This window comes from Cynocephalus volans, chromosome X, assembly GCF_027409185.1.
Source record: "Cynocephalus volans isolate mCynVol1 chromosome X, mCynVol1.pri, whole genome shotgun sequence".
Classification (NCBI taxonomy): domain Eukaryota; kingdom Metazoa; phylum Chordata; class Mammalia; order Dermoptera; family Cynocephalidae; genus Cynocephalus; species Cynocephalus volans.
In genome coordinates, this window is record NC_084478.1 from 16,796,080 (window position 1) to 16,815,374 (window position 19,295).

The 19,295-nt window shown below is 43.3% G+C and overlaps 1 protein-coding gene across 1 annotated transcript in view; it reads left to right on the forward strand.

Annotated features, from left to right (window-relative positions):
- Nucleotides 1-526: 526 nt before the first annotated feature.
- Nucleotides 527-19,295, forward strand: part of PRPS2 (phosphoribosyl pyrophosphate synthetase 2) — a 31,166-nt gene continuing 12,397 nt past the window's right edge. The window contains exons 1-4 of the mRNA XM_063083165.1: nt 527-754; nt 7,134-7,317; nt 16,073-16,171; nt 16,854-16,978. Coding sequence (XP_062939235.1) covers nt 633-754; nt 7,134-7,317; nt 16,073-16,171; nt 16,854-16,978 — 530 coding nt within the window. The 5' untranslated portion in view covers nt 527-632. The remainder of the gene's footprint in view (nt 755-7,133; nt 7,318-16,072; nt 16,172-16,853; nt 16,979-19,295) is intronic.

A 19,295-nucleotide genomic window follows, 5' to 3' on the forward strand; every position in this document is an offset into this window, starting at 1 on the left:
GGTGGGGGGGAACATTTCTCTTAATTGGGATGCAAAGAATGTATGCTAACATCACATAGTTTGCAAACGTTTATGTGTAAAAACCATGCTTAGCTCTCTCTGGTGCAAACACAGCTAGCTCTGCGGCTCTGGGCCACGGGCCGTAGTTTGCAGACTCTTGCTGGAGTTGAACACCAGTCGCCTACACTGGGTTGGAGGGGTTCCGGGTAGGGGGGTCGCTCCTGGCTTCGAGGCACCTCCATTGCTCCTTCCCGTACTCTCTCTCTGTGCCCATTTAATCTGGTTCATGGGCGCTCCTGTGCGAGGCAGGACAGAAAGGTCAGGATCGGGGCTTGGCGCTCTCCCACGGAGCAAGGGCGCCTCAGTGCTCCGGGACCACCCAGGGCTTCCCAACGTGCCGCCCCGCGGCGTGGGCGGCAGCGGCCTGCCAGCACCCCCGGGCTGTCGCTGCGCTCCTGCTCCTCCTCCCCTGCGGGCCCCTCCTTTCCCTCCAGCTCCTCCCTCCCAACTCCTCCCCTCCCCTTGATCTAGCTGCCGCGCTTTCCCGCTCCCGCAGCAGCAGCCGCCAGCGTCGCTGTGGCCGCCACCCCCGCCACCTCCGTCGCGCGCCCCTCGGAGCCCCGCGCCCCGCCATGCCCAACATCGTGCTCTTCAGCGGAAGCTCGCACCAGGATCTGTCCCAGCGCGTGGCCGACCGCCTGGGTCTGGAGCTGGGCAAGGTGGTCACCAAGAAGTTCAGCAACCAGGAGACCAGGTGGGGGCCGCGCCGGGGGGGCGGGCCGGGGAGGGCGCGCGGCGCGCGGCGGGACGGGGACGGCGGCCGGCGCCTGCCGGGGCCACCTCGGCGGCCGCCGCGCTCCCCCTTCCGGGGCGGGACGTCGGCAACGCGGCCTCTGCGCCGCCGAGGCCGCGCCGGGGGTGAAGCGGTCCCCGCTCGCCACCCGTGCTGGCGTCCGCAGCCCGGAAGGGCGACATCGGGGCGGTCACAGACCGTCGGAGGGAGAGTGGGCGCAGCCGGCGGGAACAGCATCCCTGCCGGGCGCGGTGGAGGGAGGTCCCTGCGTCTGCTCGTCCCCGTTTCCGCGTCCCTGCAAAGCTGAACCCCAGACCGGTGCGTGGGACTGAAGGTTCCGCCCATGTCCCCAGCCCTGGTTGCGCACTGGGTTTACCTGGGGGACCTTTCAAACGCAGCGTCTCCGGGCCTGTCCTGGAGATTCCGATCCACAGGACCGGGGATCAGCGTTTTTACAGGTCCCGGGGTGACGCTCCTGAGCAGCCAGGGAGCAAAACCACTGCGTTATCCAGACGGTGAGGTTGTGTAGGGTTTGAAAGAGTGTGGGAACTCCAGGGCGCACGTGCTGGGCTGCCCTGGGCTTCCTCTAACGTTCCGGTCTCAAAGATGATGGACGTTCTGCGTCATTGTGGTTCTGCGACTCTGCTGTGTTGAGCAGCAAGGCCACGGTTTGAATCCAACTTCTACTCATTTCTCAAGTTCGGGAGAAGTAGTCACCTCTGCCCAATGCCATCCGGCGGTGGCCCTCCTCAGAAGTTGGACCACGGGCTCCTTTTTCCACCTGAGTGCACAAAGCTCTTTGGCTAATTTGAAGTTTACCTAATTTTCCTCCCTCTCTTTCAAATGTGGAGTACACTTAACTGTACAGTTACTGATCATTTTTGTACTTTTGGCAAAGTTCCAATTCAACCGATATTTAAAAAAAAAAAAAAGAATCTTCGTACTTCCCACCATTGACAAAAATTAACTTGAAATGGATGGTAGACCTAAACGTAAAATCCAAAACTGTAAAATTTGTAGGGCTGGCCAGTTAGCTCAGTTGGTTAGAGCGTGGTGTGGTCCAGGGTTGATCCCTGTACCAGCCAGCTACCAAAATAAAAACCAAAGCAAAACCACCACCAAACAAACAAACAAACAAAAAACCAAAATAAAACTATAAAATTTCTAGAAGAAGAAAACATAGGAGAAAATCTTGATGACTTTCAGTTAGGCAAAAATTTCTTAACGAGAAGTTATATGAATACGGATGGTAAAGATGCTGTTTCTTGGTGAGTCAGCTTTTTAGGATACGTGAATCCTGTGTGGCTTCTTCCAGGTGGTAAATTCCAGTTACATGGCTCCGATGAAAATATAAGTGAAGAAACATCGTGAATGAGTGGCAGGTGGTATTACTGCCAGGAGAACTTCAGCTAAAGACTTGTACTTTGCAGAGTTTAATACAGAAGTCTGGGAAGATAGTCAAGGGCTAGGGTTGAATGTTGCAGTATTTGCCAATCCTGTTCAAGTTTTAGTGGCTTTAAGAAGAGCACGAGGATAATGGTTTTTTGTTCAGAAGGTGTCGTCATATAAGTAAAAGGAGAAATTCCTGGATGAAGTGGATTTTGAAAGCAAATGCATGCCCTTCCATGTTATCCCAGTGCAGCACAATCCTTTGCTGAGGAGCGTGATTAATCTGGATAATCTAGATCAGTTCATTGCTAAGTCAGTGTTGCATTTCTGCTAAAAATACTGTATGTGCTGTTGGGTGAAACTCTGACACTGAAATACGATTGTTTATATGTTTGTTTTAAATATAAAGCAGACTCACTTTTATTTAGTTTTGAGTATTTTATAAGCACCATTGATAAAAAGAAATCATGAGGCCTCAAAAACCACTCAGCATTAAGTCTGGGAATTGCTTATATAGCAACATTTTATGTTTTTAATATGTAGAATATAAAAGGTCAACTCCCTGACTTTTCTTTTCCATGAACTATACAGGTACAGAGGTTGATTTTTACAAACAGTCCTCTGTGTAGCAGATACCGTGCTAGTAATGCAGTTTGTTCTGTGTGGTCCTAGAGATGAGAAACAGAAGGGCAAAAGGAAGAGAAAATTGATTCAGTTCATGTGCGGGGCCCCTTCCTGAACTTCTCACTGAGCCAGGACCAGAAATGTGGTTTGCTGTCTCCTGATCATCAATTCTCACATTCCACATTTTAAAGAAGCTACTTAATTGAACACGGAGCCTCCTGATTTTACCTTTTCATCTCTAAATCATTTCAGATATGCTGGGAGAGGTCTGCTCCAGCTTCGCTACAGACCAGGGAAATCCCAGGATGACTTCCTAGGATTGCATTAAGGATGGTGTTTGGAAGCCTCCGTTGTAACATTTTACCCTGGTCGGTTAACCTGCTGGCGGAGTCCTTAGCTGTACTGTGAGACCCAAGGTTCTGGTTATCTAGCTGTGTAACAAATCACCCCAGGACTTAACAGCTTAAAACAATAATTGTTTATTTGGCTCACAAATCTGCAGTTTGAGTAGGACTCTGCAGGGAAGGCTTGTTTCTGTCTTATGCAGTGGCAGCTGGGGCAGCCAGCCAGGACTGGAGGATACACCTCCAAGATGACTCACTCACACAGCTGGTGAGGTGGTACTAGCTTTTGCCTGGGAGCTTGGTTAGGAACCCCAGTTCCTCTTCCTATAGACCTCCATGGGGCTGCTTGAGCTTCCTTAGAGCAGGGAAACTGGGTTCCAAGAGCAAGAGCTTCAAAAGACAGGAGGTGGAAGCTTCCAGTCTGTTAAGACCTAGGCTTGCAAGTTGGTGCATCACTTCTGTCACATTCTGGTGGTCAAGCACAGTGCCCCCCCCCCAGATTCAAGGGGAGGGGACATAGACCCCACTTCTTAATGGGAAAAGTGTTGAAGAGTCTGTTGCCGTCCTTTAATTACCATACACATTCATTGTTGAGCCAGCCTTCTTAACTGAGGGTTTGTAAAGATCCTCTGGCTGAACTACAAATAGATGCTGCCTTCTATCTACAGTTGTTAAGAGACCTAGAATAAAGACCAGTCATGATCATCTTTATGAGTAGAAGCAGGACTAGCTTTGGAAAAATGTCACCATGGTGATGGTATTCTCTGTTCTCCCCTGCACTGCTAGTCATATGCCAGTTGAGGTTCCTGAAGAAAAACAGGCCAAAGAATCTACTCTTATGGGATAAAACAGTCATAAAACCAAGAGTGGGGGAACTCATTCTGTAAAGGGCCAGATCGTAAATATTTCAGGCATTGCTGGACACCTGTGGTCTATCTCGCTGCTGTATCCTACAGTTCTGGATGTTAGAAGTCGGTCATGGGTCAACAGGGCTGCACTCCCTTCTGAGGCTCTAAGGGAGAATCCACTCCCTTGCCTTTACCAGTTTATAGTGGCAGCACACATTCCTTGGCTATTGGCCCCTTGTTCTATCTTCAAAGTCAGCAACAAAGTACAGTCATCCCATGGAGGATTGGTTCCAAGACCCCAGCAGAGACATGCTCAAGTCCCAGATACAAAATGGCATAGTATTTACACATAACCTAACCACAGCCTTCCGTATACTGTAAATCCTGTCTGGATTACTTATGTTACCTAATATAATGTAAATGCTATGTAAATAGTTGTTCTATTGTACTGTCTTTTTTATTTGTATTACTTTTATTGTTGTTATTTTTTATTGTTATTTTCCCCAAATATTTCTGATTGATCTATGCTTACAGAACCCACATATGTGTCTCTGATTCTGCTTTAGTAATCATATCTTTTTCTCTGACTGATCTCTTCTGTCTCCCTTTTCTGTTTTTAAGGACCCTTGTGTTACATTGGGTCAATTTAAATAATCAAGGATAATCTCCCTATTTTAAAGTCAGCTGACTAGCAACCTTAAATTAAATTCCACCTGCAAACTGACTTCCCTTTGCCATGTAAACTAATGTATTCAAAGGATTAGGTTGTAGACATGCGGGGGGGGGGGGCAGTATTCTACCTACCATACCATTCTTAGCTCATGGGCCATACAAAAACACGCCAAGGGCTGTATTTCATGGACCCAAGAGCTATATAATACTTGATTTCCAAGTTAAGTTTATCCTACAGCTGATGTAAGGTTCACAAAAGACTTATGTTTAGCTCCTTAGAACTCGAAATGGGAGCGAGCACATAGGATTGTTTTTGTGCCTTTCATCCTGAGGTTGGCATTGTACCATTTACATTCATAGCAGAGAGCGGGTAAGAACATGACCGAATGTTATCGAAACTCATTTTCAGAACATGTCAACTTGAAAACTTCATTTTTGTCTTCTAATTTTTCTACTTGAAGTTGGGTATAAGCTTCCGTTGATTCAGATACACTACTACGTGGTACCCCAAACATCCATTTGTTTTTAAATTTTCATTAGATATAATTGGCTTTTTTAATAAAACAATATTATTGGGTATAATTGGCTTCTGATAATGAGAGAAGGGAGAAGAGTAATTATTCATATGCCTCACTCGTAATTTTAAAATAAGATTCATTGTATTTTATTTTTGGATGAATAAATTTACAGCCAGTTCTGCTATAAGGTGACATATGCATTCCTGAGAATTATGCTGTGCAAAATTGTGCAATTAAAAACCACAGGGCTCATGATAAAATTGGGGTTGGGGTAGAGCATTCCAAAACTTCCTCAGTGAAACTTAAAACAACATGGGAATGTAGTAAAAGTGGTGAAACACTTTTATGTGTATTACATGTTTTAAAAAGTACTTAAATATTCTATATCTGGAAATGCAGACATTTTCAGACATGCAGTTTTCAAACATTTTGGTCCTATTTGCTCTTTCTCAAGAAGCTACAGGAGGATGCCCACCAGCAAAACAAGGAAGTACACCAAGAAAGAGGATACAGAAAATGGGAAATCGAGTGCAGGAGAGGGGTGAGGGAATCCCCGGACGGCAGCTGTACACAGGCAGAAAGCTAACCTTGTACAGCCGCCTCTGGGAGGGACATCTGCAGGACCACGAAGTGGACCTGGGACTTGAAGACAATGACATTGGGAGATTTAGATTGTCAGTGAAGGGCCGGCCCGTGGCTCACTCGGGAGAGTGCGGTGCTGATAACACCAAGGCCCCGGGTTCGGATCCCATATACGGATGGCCGGTTCGCTCACTGGCTGAGCGTGGTGCTGACAACACCAAGTCAAGGGTTAAGATCCCCTTACCGGTTATCTTTTTAAAAAAAAAAAAGATTGTCAGTGAAGTGTTTAGGGTGGAATCTGGATTCAGTACTTAGAAAACTTAGCAGATAAAAAGATAAGATAAATATCTCCAGGGAAAACAAAGAGTTGTGCATGAAAGGAGAATATAAACGTTGATTTAAGTTTACCACATGGTTCAGCTCGGAACAGCATTTACACAGTTAAAATGTAGCACTCACTCTTTAGTTGGAATATTGATCTGTGTTGGGATGATGACAAGCTGGGAAAGGTGCATAGGAGTGATGGGACAAAGGAAATAGAGTTAAATCCTCTCTTCCATAGTGAGAAGTCAATACATGACGCCTTAAATGAAAAATCAAGACGTAGCAATACATACATATTAGCCAGAGACTTGAAGGTAAATATCTAAAAACCATATCAAGAGTTGAAATTGGTTGCTTCTGGGCTGTTTATGTGTTATAAGCCTTATGAAATGATTTGAATTTTTTAAGCAATATGCATGTATAACTTTAATAAAAATAAAAAACTAAAACTAAGTATAGTCTTTTGCAGAAAAGAGTTAACGTAACAGGACTGAAACTTTGGCTTGCTTGCAAAGTTGGCCCTTTGCTGGCCTCTGGGAAATTGGATTTTGCAAGGGTCCTCACCATCCCCTGATAAGGATGGCTCAATGAGCACAAACTGTTAAACAATTGATAAACAATGTGGTTTTTGCTGAATGCCTGGAAGTCTGGCATTTTGGTACACACTAGGCAGTGGGTGTCTATGTGACCAGGCTTCATTACAAACCCTGGACCCTAAGTCTGTAAGGAGCTTCCCTGGTGCACAGCACTTCACACATAACATCACAGGTCACTGCTGAAGACATTAAGCTCAACCTCTGACTCCCCTGGGGGAGGACTCTTGGAAGCTCGCACCCGGTTTCCTTGACTTTTCCTCACGCACCTTTTTCTGTGCTGATTTTGCTCTGTGTCCTTTCCCTATGTAATTCATAGCCATGAGTGTGACTGTATGCTCAGTCCTGTGAGTCATCTTGGTGAATCATTGAACTTGGGAGTGGTCTCAGGGACCCCCCAAGATGCAGATCTACTTTAATATGAAACAATGGCATTTTCCTTCTAGTGTTGAGATTGGTGAAAGTGTGAGAGGAGAAGATGTCTACATTATCCAGAGTGGCTGTGGAGAAATTAACGACAACCTGATGGAACTCCTCATCATGATCAATGCCTGCAAGATTGCCTCGGCATCCAGGGTGACCGCAGTGATCCCATGTTTTCCATACGCCAGGCAAGATAAAAAAGACAAGGTAGGAGAGATGTGGCCTGCCCTAGAAACATGTGCTGGGTCACCATCGACATTTTTTTCTGGTGGCTGGTTGGTGTGGGGATCCGAACCCTTGACCTTGGTGTTAGCAGCTATCGTTAACATTTTTTCCCCACATGTCTCCTTCATTAGAATATCTGGAAATGTTGGCTTTTTCATGATCAAGTGAATATGCTTCTCACCTTGTCTTTTTCAAAGAGTTGTCTTTGAACCCACCCTATTGTTAATATTTATAAGTATAGAAACAGGGAAAGCATATTTTTGCAGGTATTAAAATAACATTATTGTCCTTGTGTTGAAATTGTTGTGTATCTTTGCAGTGGTGGATAGACCTAAATACACACACACACAAACACACACATGCACATACCCTAATGAGTACAAGTCAAACTGGGGAACACCTGAATCATTACTGGATTGTGTCAACGCAGGGTCCTGGTTGTGATAGTGTGCTATAATTTTGCAAGATATTATTATGGGAAGACACTAGTAAAGGGTCCACAGGATCTCTGCATTGTTCCTTACAACTGCACATGAATCTACAATTCTCCCCAAATAAAAAGTATAATTTTTTTAAAACACCATTATTTCTTTTTTTTTTTTTTTTTTAAAGATGACCGGTAAGGGGATCTCAACCCTTGGCTTGGTGATGTCAGCACCACGCTCAGCCAGTGAGCAAACCGGCCATCCCTATATAGGATCCGAACCCGCGGCCTTGGTGTTATCAGCACCGCACTCTACCGAGTGAGCCACGGGCCGGCTTAAAACACCAGCCTTTCTCAAAGAATGGAGTTAATATTGTTGAATTTTTCTTTTAGCAACATTAACATTAGAGGAGGTTCTGTGAGTTTCTAGAATAAATGGAAGAAAATATGGTTGGTCTTTGCCTCTGGGATACATCAGATAAGTTGGAGTTTGAGGGGAACTTTAAAGGAGATTATTAGTTTTCTAGGGCTGCTTTAACAAATTACTACGAACTGGTAGCTTAAAAGAGTACAAATTTATTCTCTCACAGTTCCAGATACCAGAAGTCTGAAATCAAGGTGTGGTAGGTCCATTCTCTCTCCAGAGGTTCTGTGGAGGATCTTTCCTGCCTCTCTTCCAGCCTCTGGTCGTTCCTGGCATTCTTTGGCTTGTGGCCATATCATCCCGACCTCTGTCTCCATCTTTACATGGCCTCTCCTGTGTCTGTACATCCTTTTCTATCTCTTATAAAGATACTGTCATTGAATTTTGCGTCCACCCTAATCTAGAATGATCTCATCTTGACTTTTACCTTGGTTACATATGCAAAGACCGTGTTTCCAAAACGAGGTCACTTACCGAAGTTGTGGGTGGACTTAAGTTTTGGGGGGATACCATTCGACCCACTACAGGGATTGACTCTAAGCTGTTGTCTGCTATATATCTCATGAATAGATGTGCAGTCAGGTTTGGAGTGAATCCTGCCAGTTTACAGGACACATCGCTAGAAAGGTTTTCCTAATTGCGAGAAAGATTTTCCCTAATATATTGCCGTTTATCTCCATAATTCATTTTCTTTTCTTTTCTTTTTTGGTGTTTTTTTGGTGGCTGGCCAGTACAGGGATCTGAACCCATGACCTTGGTGTTATAAGGCTGCACTCTAACCAGCTGAGCTAACCAGCCAGGCCCATAATTAATTCCTAAAGCAACACAAATTTCTGAAATAGCACACAAGATCATCTCCTTGTGTATGAAAAAATATACCTTTATAAATTTGAATGCATATACCAAGGTCCCCCTGAATGTTAATTCCAGCCTCTTCAGGTGTGGCTTCTAGTCCCTGTGCTGAAAACACAAGTCAGTTAATTTCCCAGTAAAAATGTAATCTCTAGAACTCCATTCAGCACTTGAGATATGATTTACCCCATATAGATAAGAAAGGTCAACATACTTTTTTCTGTAAATGGCTGTATTGTGTCTGTTGCAACTACCCAACTCTGGCTGTATCTCAGAAATAGCAACAAACAATGCGTAAATGAATGGGTGTGGCTGTGTTCCAATAAAATTGTTTTTATGGACGCCAAAATGTGAATTTCAAATCATTCTCACATGCCATGAAATGTTGCTCTTTTGACTTTTTTTTTTCCCCAGTCATTTAAAGGTAAAAACCACTATTAGCTCACCAGCAGTTCCAACACAGGTAGCTGGCTGCATTTGGCCCATGGGGCACAGTTTTCCAGCCCCTGCAGTAGAGCGTTGGTGGGTCTTGTGTGTATGTGTGTGTCTGCGCTTTGTGACATGAACCTGAGCTTGTGGGCAGCCAAAACCATAGGTCACATATGCCACTGTGAAACCATATCCTCCCACTTGTTTATATACAGCTTCTTTTATTTTAAACTTGATTGTTAAGTTTTATGTGTATTTTTAGCTGTCAAATTTCAATTTATTTTGTCCCAGCAGTGTAGTCTGTTGTCTTAGCTATTCCTCCCATCAGTGTGTTTCCGCTGATTGTTCAGCATCGTCATCCTTATTCATGTCATAAAAGAACTAATTTTCTGCCACTATTCTTTTCCATCTGGCAGAGGTTTAGTAAATTCTCACTGTAACTATTTTTAATCAAGTTCTTTCACTTCCAGTAGGTCTTGCATTTTGTATTTGGTGCTAAGATATTTGATACCATTGTATCTTCCTTAGTAAATTATGTATTTTGTCATTACATGGCCCCTTTCCCATGGTTAAGTGACTTGTAACTCCAAGTTCCTCTTTAAGTGGTACAAACATTGAGACACGTACATTTGTTGTTTGTGCGTCTGGTTTGTGGTAACCTCTTTTGTGTAGAGAAACTAGCACGATTTGCTTCTACCCCTTCCTTTGCAGAGAGTGATGGCACTCCAGCCTCTGTCCCCTAATTGTGTCCCCAGCTACTGTGCTACCAAGAAGAGCCCTACCGATTTCTGCAAACCTGAGTGGGTTTAGCTGTTTTGCAGAACTGCACTGTCTGACTAGCTATTTACCAGTTTTCCTATTGTTAACATTTGGATGTGTTTCCGATTTGGGGCCATTTTGAACATGTGCTTCTTTTTTCCTCCTACCATTTCTTTAACCATTTTGCTGTGTGTTTCTTGGTAACAGCATAGTAACTGCTTTTAGTTTATTTACCTCAATTGGATCATGCCACGACTTTCCAAACTGAATCGCTGATGGAAGAGATAAGACTTTCATCAGCAGCAACGCAGAGGCAAGAATGTGATGGCATTTGAAAGACAGTGCACGCAGCAGCCTAGGAAATCCTGTTAGAGAACATGGAGAGAAAAGAAGGAATCTTACCAGGGTGTATTAATGTCCTAGCACTGCTGTAACAAATTACCACAAAATGGGTGGCTTACAACAACAGAAATTTGTTCTCCTACAGTCATGGAGTCTAGAAGTCCACAATCAATGTGCAGACAGGGCTGTGCACCCTCTAGGGGAGGATCCTTCCTCACCTCTTCCAGCTCCTGGTGGCTGCTGGCCTTCCTTGGCCTGAGGCCACATCATTCCAATCTCTTCCTGAATCTTCACATGGTCTTCTCTTTCGTCTCAGTCTAATCTGTATCTAAAGGATACATGCGATAGCATCAAAGGCCCACCTAAACAATCCAGGATAATCTCTCAAGAGCCTGCAAAAAACCCTTTTCCCAAATAAGGTAACATTTACAGGTTCCAGGGATTAGGATCTGATATCTTTGGGGCCACCAGTCAACCCACTCTAGGGAGCCTTAAAGGAAGTCATCGATGTGTTAAGAAGTGAATATTTTAAGGACAGTTGAAACTTGGAGATACTATTACTGTCATATCATTTATCATCTAAACCGGAACACTTTAGAGATCGAAAGGGTTATGAATAACTGTGCCGGGAAACAAGTGTCCACCCAGCCTGTCCTGGGCAAGTCTGCCATATGGCTACCCTCTGTATAGGTCTGACGCCTCCAGACTGGCTAAGACACATAGATTGTTCTGGCACCATTATTTCTGACATGTCTGTGCAGTCAGTGTGACTAATTGGTACGGTTTGAATGTGTCCCCCAAAGTTCAGGTGTTGGAAACTTAATCCACAGTGCAGCAGTGTTGAGAGGTGATTAGGTCATGAAGATTAATGCTGTTATCGTGGGAGTGGACTCCAGATAAAGGGATGAGTTTGGCCTGATTCCCTCTCTCTGTCTGATGTGACATGCTCACTTGCCTTCCTCCCTTCTGCCGTGGGGTGACCCTCGCCAAATGCTGGTGCCATGTTTGTGGACTTCCCAGCCTCCAGAACCACAAGCCAAATAAACTTCTATTCTTCATAAATTATCCAATCTGGGATATTCTGTTATGGCAGCAGAAAATGGCCTAAGATGCACCTATTATAGTAAGGAGACAATTTCATTCTTTCCTCAAACTTGTTAAAGGGGAATTCTTAATTTTATTTCTCATTTGAGGTATGCCTTTGTATTTTTTAAATTGCTGGTAATAATTTTTTTTCTAACTATTCATTTTTTCCCTTGGATCAAGTAGCTTGGCTTTGAGCCAGGAACCTGTGCTTAGGAGAGGGTAACAGGGATTTAGTAATTGCTTAAGAGAAGTGGCCTGAGCCTGTTAGCATACTTCATTTCTTAGACAAATGCCACCGTTTATCAGTACTGGTGAACGAGGAGACAAAGCAATGATGCAGGGGTGCAGGGGTGGGAGGTGGATACACTTCTGCCTTTTTGCTTTGCTTAAGGCAGGCAGAAGGCCGTGTGGTATTTGAATGTTTAGAGAAGTCGTGGACTACACTTGATCTCCAGGCCCAGAAAGGAAATTCTCGGCCACAGGAGGAGCTCGGGGCAGCTGTCCCAGAATTTTCTGTTGTCCTTTTTCCTTCTTTTAGGACTGTATGGCCTATGACATCTAATGACACAATGAAATTCTGTTCAATTGCTCTGCTTAGAATTACCTGCAAAGCAGCCTAGAAAAATCTAGAGCCTTTTAACCGTATTCAAAGCCTGTTCTATTTTTTTTTTTTCCCAGAACCTCACTGCAGCTCTTTAAGCAAGCCCTGCACATATGTAAATTTTTATTTTGGCTTTTATTTGCATGTACAAGAAACCAGGGACGGGTTCTGACAGTGAAGGAATGGCTTCATAAATTATGACCCATCAACACATTGAGATGTCGACATGGAAAAATGATTTTGATATAATATCCATTGTAAAAGACATGGTGCAAAGTGGTCTAGCTCTGGGGTTGCAACTCTAAAATCAAGTGGGCTCAGATGTGAATTCCAGCACCGTTATTTACCTAGTTTGTCCTTGGTAAAAGTTACTTCAACTCTGAATCTTTAGTTTCCATATTTGTAAATTAAGGACAGTATGAGCTAGTATTTACAAAGTACCTTACATGTAATACATGAGTGGGCAAATTTTTTCTGAAAAGAGCCAGGTGTCAAATATTTTGGGTTTTATGGACCATTGGGTCTGTGTTGCAACAGGGTGACTCTGCCATTTTAATGTGAAAGCAGCCATAGCCAATTTGTAAATGAATGGGAGTGGCTGTGTTCCAACAAAACTTTATTTATGCACACTGAAATATGAATTTTATATAATCTTCAAATGCCACAAAATATTGTTCCTCTTTTGATTGTGTAAACACCATTCTCAGCTCACAGGTTGTAAATACCCAGGCCACTGGGCCCCTGCTATAGTAGACATTCAGTAATTGCTAGTTCCCTTCCCTGGTAAAAACGTGGGTTGTGGACGAGGCTGGGGATATTATTCCTGAGGAGGGTAGAGGACTTGTAGCTTTGGGACTTTTTCTTTCTTTTTTTCAACATCATTTTCAAAGTCACATTCTCTTTTAAATGATAAAATTGTTTCTTTTTATCTTTTAAACTAAATTGAGAAATTGAGGACCGGTTTCCTAACCTGAATTTCTACAATCTTATAATTTTTTTAAAACTTGTCAAATTTACACTTTTATCAGGGTAGCATTTAATGCATTGAATAAGATCTGGAATATCCTGAAAATCTTTGTCGTAGTTGGGCTGACTGGCAAAATGTTTAACCTTTACACATTTTTCATTAGGGGAGTCAAAAGTTTTATTTTTGGCAACTCTTCCTTTGCTTAAATACTATATTAATTTTTCTATCTGTATGTGTGTGGGTACTTCAAAAAGTCACGGAGAAATAGAATTAAAAGGTAACATGAATCTTTCCATGAATGTTTTGAAGACCGCTTATAGTCTGTAAAGTCAGCTAACTTGTAAATTACTTGTCCTGCAAGATTCAGCTGAGTATCAAGCCAAACCTAGGAAACACAGTACAAAAATCCAATTTGTAAACAAGGTCTGAAGAAGGAAATCAGAAAGTCTGAATTTAGAAATTACCCCTGGGGGTTAGATCCCAGTAGTAAGAAGTGCTTGGTGCCCCTGAGGAGAGGTGCAAAGGGGAGGATTCTTTGGGCTGTTGTCTTGATCTGTATGTGCTATTATAGCAAAGTACCACAGACTGGCTCATTTAAAAGGAAAGAGTGTTCTTTTTTCACACTTCTGGAGGCTAGAAGTACAAAACCAAGGCACCAGCATTTGGTGTCATTTGGTGTCTGGTGAGGGCTGCGTCCTCTGAGGGGGAGGAAGGCTGTGTCCTCACGTGATGGAAGGCGGAAGGACAGAGAGCCAGAGGCCGTGTGCAGCCCCTTTTATAAGGACCCTCATCCCATTATACCAGGGAGGAGTCCTCAAAGCCTCATCACCTCCTAAAGGCCCCACCTCTTCATTCCATCACATTGGCAGCACCTGAATTTTGGAGGGGACACATGAAAACCATAGTAGCCAGTTATAACATTATAAGAAGAGCCTGAAATTGATGAGTGAGATTCTATTACAAAGAAGTTGCGGTGACAAATTTGTCTTCTTTGTTATGCTGGAACTGTTTAGACTAAGTCATTCTCACAATCAATGAGGCTCGTGAGTAAGCCTTGGAAATTTGATGCTATGGAGATTCTGTTATTAAATATTTATTTGCAGAGCTGTCTGTCATACGTAAGGTATAGAGCTGTGTGCTGCAGATGATGTGAAAATCTCCAAAACCAATTGTTTGTCCTTGAGGGGCATATAGTTTAGTGTGACATCTGTATGTATAATATCTTCTAACATTGATCTTTCAGCAGCTGTCACAAGGCCATCCCAAATGGTAGAGGCCAAATAACTGATGCTGTGTCTGTCGCTTTAGAAAGGAGAGATTATTTCTGGAGGTCTCAGAGTGCCTTAAAATTGGGAGATTTGAACCAGACCTGGAGGATCAAACTCATTCTTCAGCAGAGATGGGGGTAGAATGGGAGCCGGAGGGCGTGAGGATGTAATGGCAAGGCTTCTGATGCTTTCTAGAAGAGGGAGCAGGGCCAGTGCAGACTGTAGGGAGGGTGCCTGTAGCAGAGGGGTCGGAGAGGAACAGTTCTCAGAAGGCCACAGCCACACTGGCTGGAAAGCTTTGGATATGAAAGCTGAGAACATTTGGTTTTATCCCAGAGGCCACGTGGAACATAGTAAAGGAAAGTTAAATGATGAAAACATGAGTTATGATCCATAGTTAGTACAGAAGATTGAAAAGAAAAAGTAAAAAAAAAAAAAGAAAGAAAAAAATATTTACCTATAATCTCACTTTCTAGAAACATCTACTGGTTACATTTTGAGGTTTTTCCTCTCATCTTTTTTTGTGTGTTTTAAAAAATATATGTATGTATAAACATACTTTTATTATAAAGTAACATATTTTTAAAAGGGTGGTATATTATAGCAAATACAAATAATGTGTTAACATTTTGATGTAATTTTTTCCCGTATTTGATTTTACATGAAAACACTATATATGTGAGTATATGTTTAACAGGGATCGTTTATTTGTTACTGTCTTGAATGAAATCTTTTTTGAGCTTTTGTTTTCTTCTTTGTGGGCGGTGTATAGAAATACTTTTGTTTACAGTAAGTTGCTGAACTCTTCCTAGGTCTAATCATAAGTCTGATAGTGTCTTGGATTTTTTTCATGTGGACAATTTTATTGTCCATAATTTATAATGTGGAAACTAAAGCTGTAGAGCAGTTAGGTAATTTTAAAAAGGACACAGGGTCAATAAATGACAATGCATCTGTTCCTCTAAATATTAAATTATCAATCGCCTTAAAGTGCTTTTCTTCGGCCTGGTTTTTGTTTAATTTGTAACAGTGCTAGCTTCCAACTGTCAGTACATAGGTGCTTATGAATTCTTCTGTAATAGCTGGACTTCCTCCTGTCCCTGGCTGGGCAAGGGTCTCTCGGCCTTGGCGATCTCATGTGTACCTCTCTGTCCTTCTAGAATGCTGTTCTCTCTGCCTTTGCCAGCCTTGCCTTAAAAGCAGTTTCCCCAGAGAGGCCTCTAATAACCACCCTGTTTAAACTTTATGCCCTTTCTGCTATTGTCTCTCTCGGTACCTTTTATTTTACTTCTACACACTTACCACGATTTGAATTATATAAATTGTGACATTACATGTATATATATTTAGCTATTTCCTTCTTAGATATTTATTCCCTATACCCAGTGTCAAGCATATTGTCTTGCAATAGTATATGTAAATAGTAAATGTTTGGTGGGTAAAATGGACTGAATATTTCTCATGTGTAACTTTATTATGTTTTGTTGATTCCCTCCGTGATTTATCTTTCTCACGTACGGGAAGAATCTAACAGTATGCATCTTTTCCTGTTATCAAATACAAAATTCACATCTTTATTTTTTAGAGTCGTGCCCCAATTTCTGCCAAACTTGTGGCCAATATGCTGTCGGTGGCTGGGGCGGATCACATCATCACCATGGACCTGCACGCCTCGCAGATACAGGTACCAGCGTTTTCCTTCTGTGAATGGCTAAGTCCACACTCTGTTAAGTTAAATAATTTTAGAAGGAGGTAACATTACTCGTGTCTGAGTTTGTATGTGGCTCCTCTCTTGGATTCTTCTCTTTACAGAACTTGGAATTATAATTTGATGTTAATACCAACCTGTCTCTACCACCAGCTTGCCTCCAATCAGTTTAGAGGAGCGGGAATGGTTTCTCCATAGCAAACACTGTGTAATTCCATCTCAGCTTCTGGAAAGTAATTAGCACGGCAGAGTCATTAATGCACATTTTTTAACCCCTTCATAGCTTAGTTCCTTCATCTTCAAAACAGGCCAACTTATACTGTGCTCACTTTGTGATACATAATGAATGTGAAGTGTTTGGTTTGTCATAGGTGCTTAAGAAACAACAAACCTTCCCCCCACTGCCCTACCAAACCATTCGCTTTCTCAAGATGCAGGCCATCATCAGGTAATAGTATAGGTCCCACTAGATGGATTGGACTGAAATATGCCCCTGCAATCTGTCTTTTGATTTAATTCTATTAAAATTAACAAAAGGGAGTCTGTTATAAGGCTTCTTTTGAATTAAAAATTCAAATGTTTTTTTAATGAAAGTGATTATCTTTTTACAAAATAAATAAACACAACCCTGCAAGGTGACACTCACTTCTCCCCTCAGGGATTCTTCGATATTCCTGTGGATAACTTGTACGCGGAGCCAGCGGTCTTGCAGTGGATTCGGGAAAACATCACTGAGTGGAAGAACTGTATCATCGTTTCCCCAGACGCAGGGGGAGCCAAAAGGTATCACGCAGGCTACACCACACAGATTTCTCTACTTGCTCATTGATTTTTCCTTTTTCTATGTAATAATAGGTAAGGAAGCATGCTCTAAATAACTTAGCGCTTTATTTTGCAAACGAGCAAGTACGTAGGTTACAGGCTACTTCACCTCCAGAACAGAAACCTGTCATCTCTGCTAACACTTCATCATTCATGAAAGAAAAAAATTCACACACACACACGCACACACTGTGTATGTAATTGTTTGTTTTCAGCAAAGAATAGATATGTTTTGAGTTTTTTTTTAAGTTATTATTTTCTGATTATAAAAGAAATGAGCCTAATTGGAAAATAAGGCTTTTAATTAACAACATGATTGACTGAGCTAGTTCTTCCTAGTACGAACACTTGGAAATTGTAGCCAAAATAGAACGAAATTTTAAAAAAAAAAGAAATCTGTGTACATAGAACACCAAGAAAGGGAAATATCTGAGGCCAAGTAATAAAGAAGGTGCTGAAAGCCACGGGCAGGTGGCCGGGGGGGATGGGCATCCAATCCAGGAAGAGGCTGGTGGCTTGGCTTTTAACGCCCACATAGGGGCCTCCGGAAAGAAGGGAGCTGAACGCCAAACCACTAGCCAGCAGCCCAGGAGGAGGGCCAGTCTTTACCTGGACCTTTAGATGGGGGGAGCCTGTTCCACATGCACATGTGCAGTGGCTGGAAAATACACCTTCCCTGTGTGGGCGAGAATCCCTACGCTAAGAAAATTAACATCAAAATTGGTCCCAGAGTGCAAAGCCACAGCAGAGGGAGAATTCTACGAACCCAGCTGCTCAGTCCGTTCTCCCTACTGAACATGACCTGATGCTGAGATCCAAAGTTAGAAAACCAAGAGGGCACAGTCCTCCCGGACCCAGCACGTGCAGACAACAGGACAGCAGGCAGCCAATACCTTGGGGCAGTAGAACGCACAGAGTGGCGTGAGAAAGCAGTGCTGAGTGGCAAATCTAATGGGCTGTGGGAAGAGACCCGAGGAATCGATGTCTTGATTGCTGGATGAGCGATTGGGACACAGGGTGTTCTGCATCAAGCATGAGAATAGTGAGAGGATGCTGAGCTGATCCACAGTGTTTACTGCAAGCCCAGCCAGCCTTAGTAACTTAGTGAACTTGCAGAACTTTGCAGCTGCTGTCCAGCAAGATAAAAAAAAAAAAGTGGAACGGAGTTTTATGGCCCAGATAGGGGCGTCCGTAAAGAAGGGAGTGGTAGGAGAGACCTGTGCCCACAATGCTGTGAGAAAGTGAGGAAGCTCGGAGATGTGCCCTCCTACATGCGTGGTGAAAGTGACGGGGGACTCTCAGGCTTCGGGACATCTTTAACATGCAAAAGCCCGTCCCTCACTGGATACACTCGTCCGCCTGCAGCCCAGCTGATGACCTAGAATCACACTTTGAAGCTTAGGAGCAGCTCAGAGACTGGCCATAAGGCCTGTGCGGGGACGCGTTGGTCCTGCTTCTGAGAAGAGCCCCGTGTGTTCTGCTGAAGCTGCCAGCCAACGGCTGCCTAGGTTCCCAGCCCAGAAGAGGAGGGGGAATGGGCCTTGCAGCTGGAGATGGGCCCCTGGCAGCAGCAGGAAGTGGCAGGGACAGGAAGAAGACACAGATAGAGAAAAGACAGAAGCAGAACATGAACTTGAAAAGGCCCGAGACAGGCACGATAAGTGGAGAGTAGCACCGTGTGGTGTGGCCTGGTAGAGTGGATGCTGCCGACATGAATGCCCTCGACCAGGACAGCCAGGTCGAATCACACTGAGTGTCACCTGCTGAAGAATGTGAGCAACACTTTGGAGTCATTTCTACTGGAAATGCTTGCAGTTTATTTGGAAACTTACTTAATCAGCGTTGAATATGGCAAATCCACTGGCCCAACCAAAGGTTAGAGGTAAAGCAGTGGACCAAGGGGTACGTGGGCATAAGGTGTAACTGGTTTTTAATAATAGCTTTATCGAGCTATAATTCAAATACCTGCAATTAGCCGTTGTAAAGTATACAGTTCAGTGGGGTTTAGTATATTTACAGATTTGTGCAACCAGCACTGCTTCCTAATTCCAGAACATTTCATCACCCCAAAAGGAAACCCTATACCCATTAGCAGTCACTCCGTTCTCCCTGTCTCCCCCAGCCCATGGCAGCCGCTCATCTACTTTCTGTCTCTATGGAATTGCCTTTATGGACTTTTAACATCAATCGATCATACAATACATGGCCTTTATGTCTGGCATATTTCTTTCTTTAACCAGAAAATGTTACTTTGGCAGTCAGTAAGCCCAAAGGATAA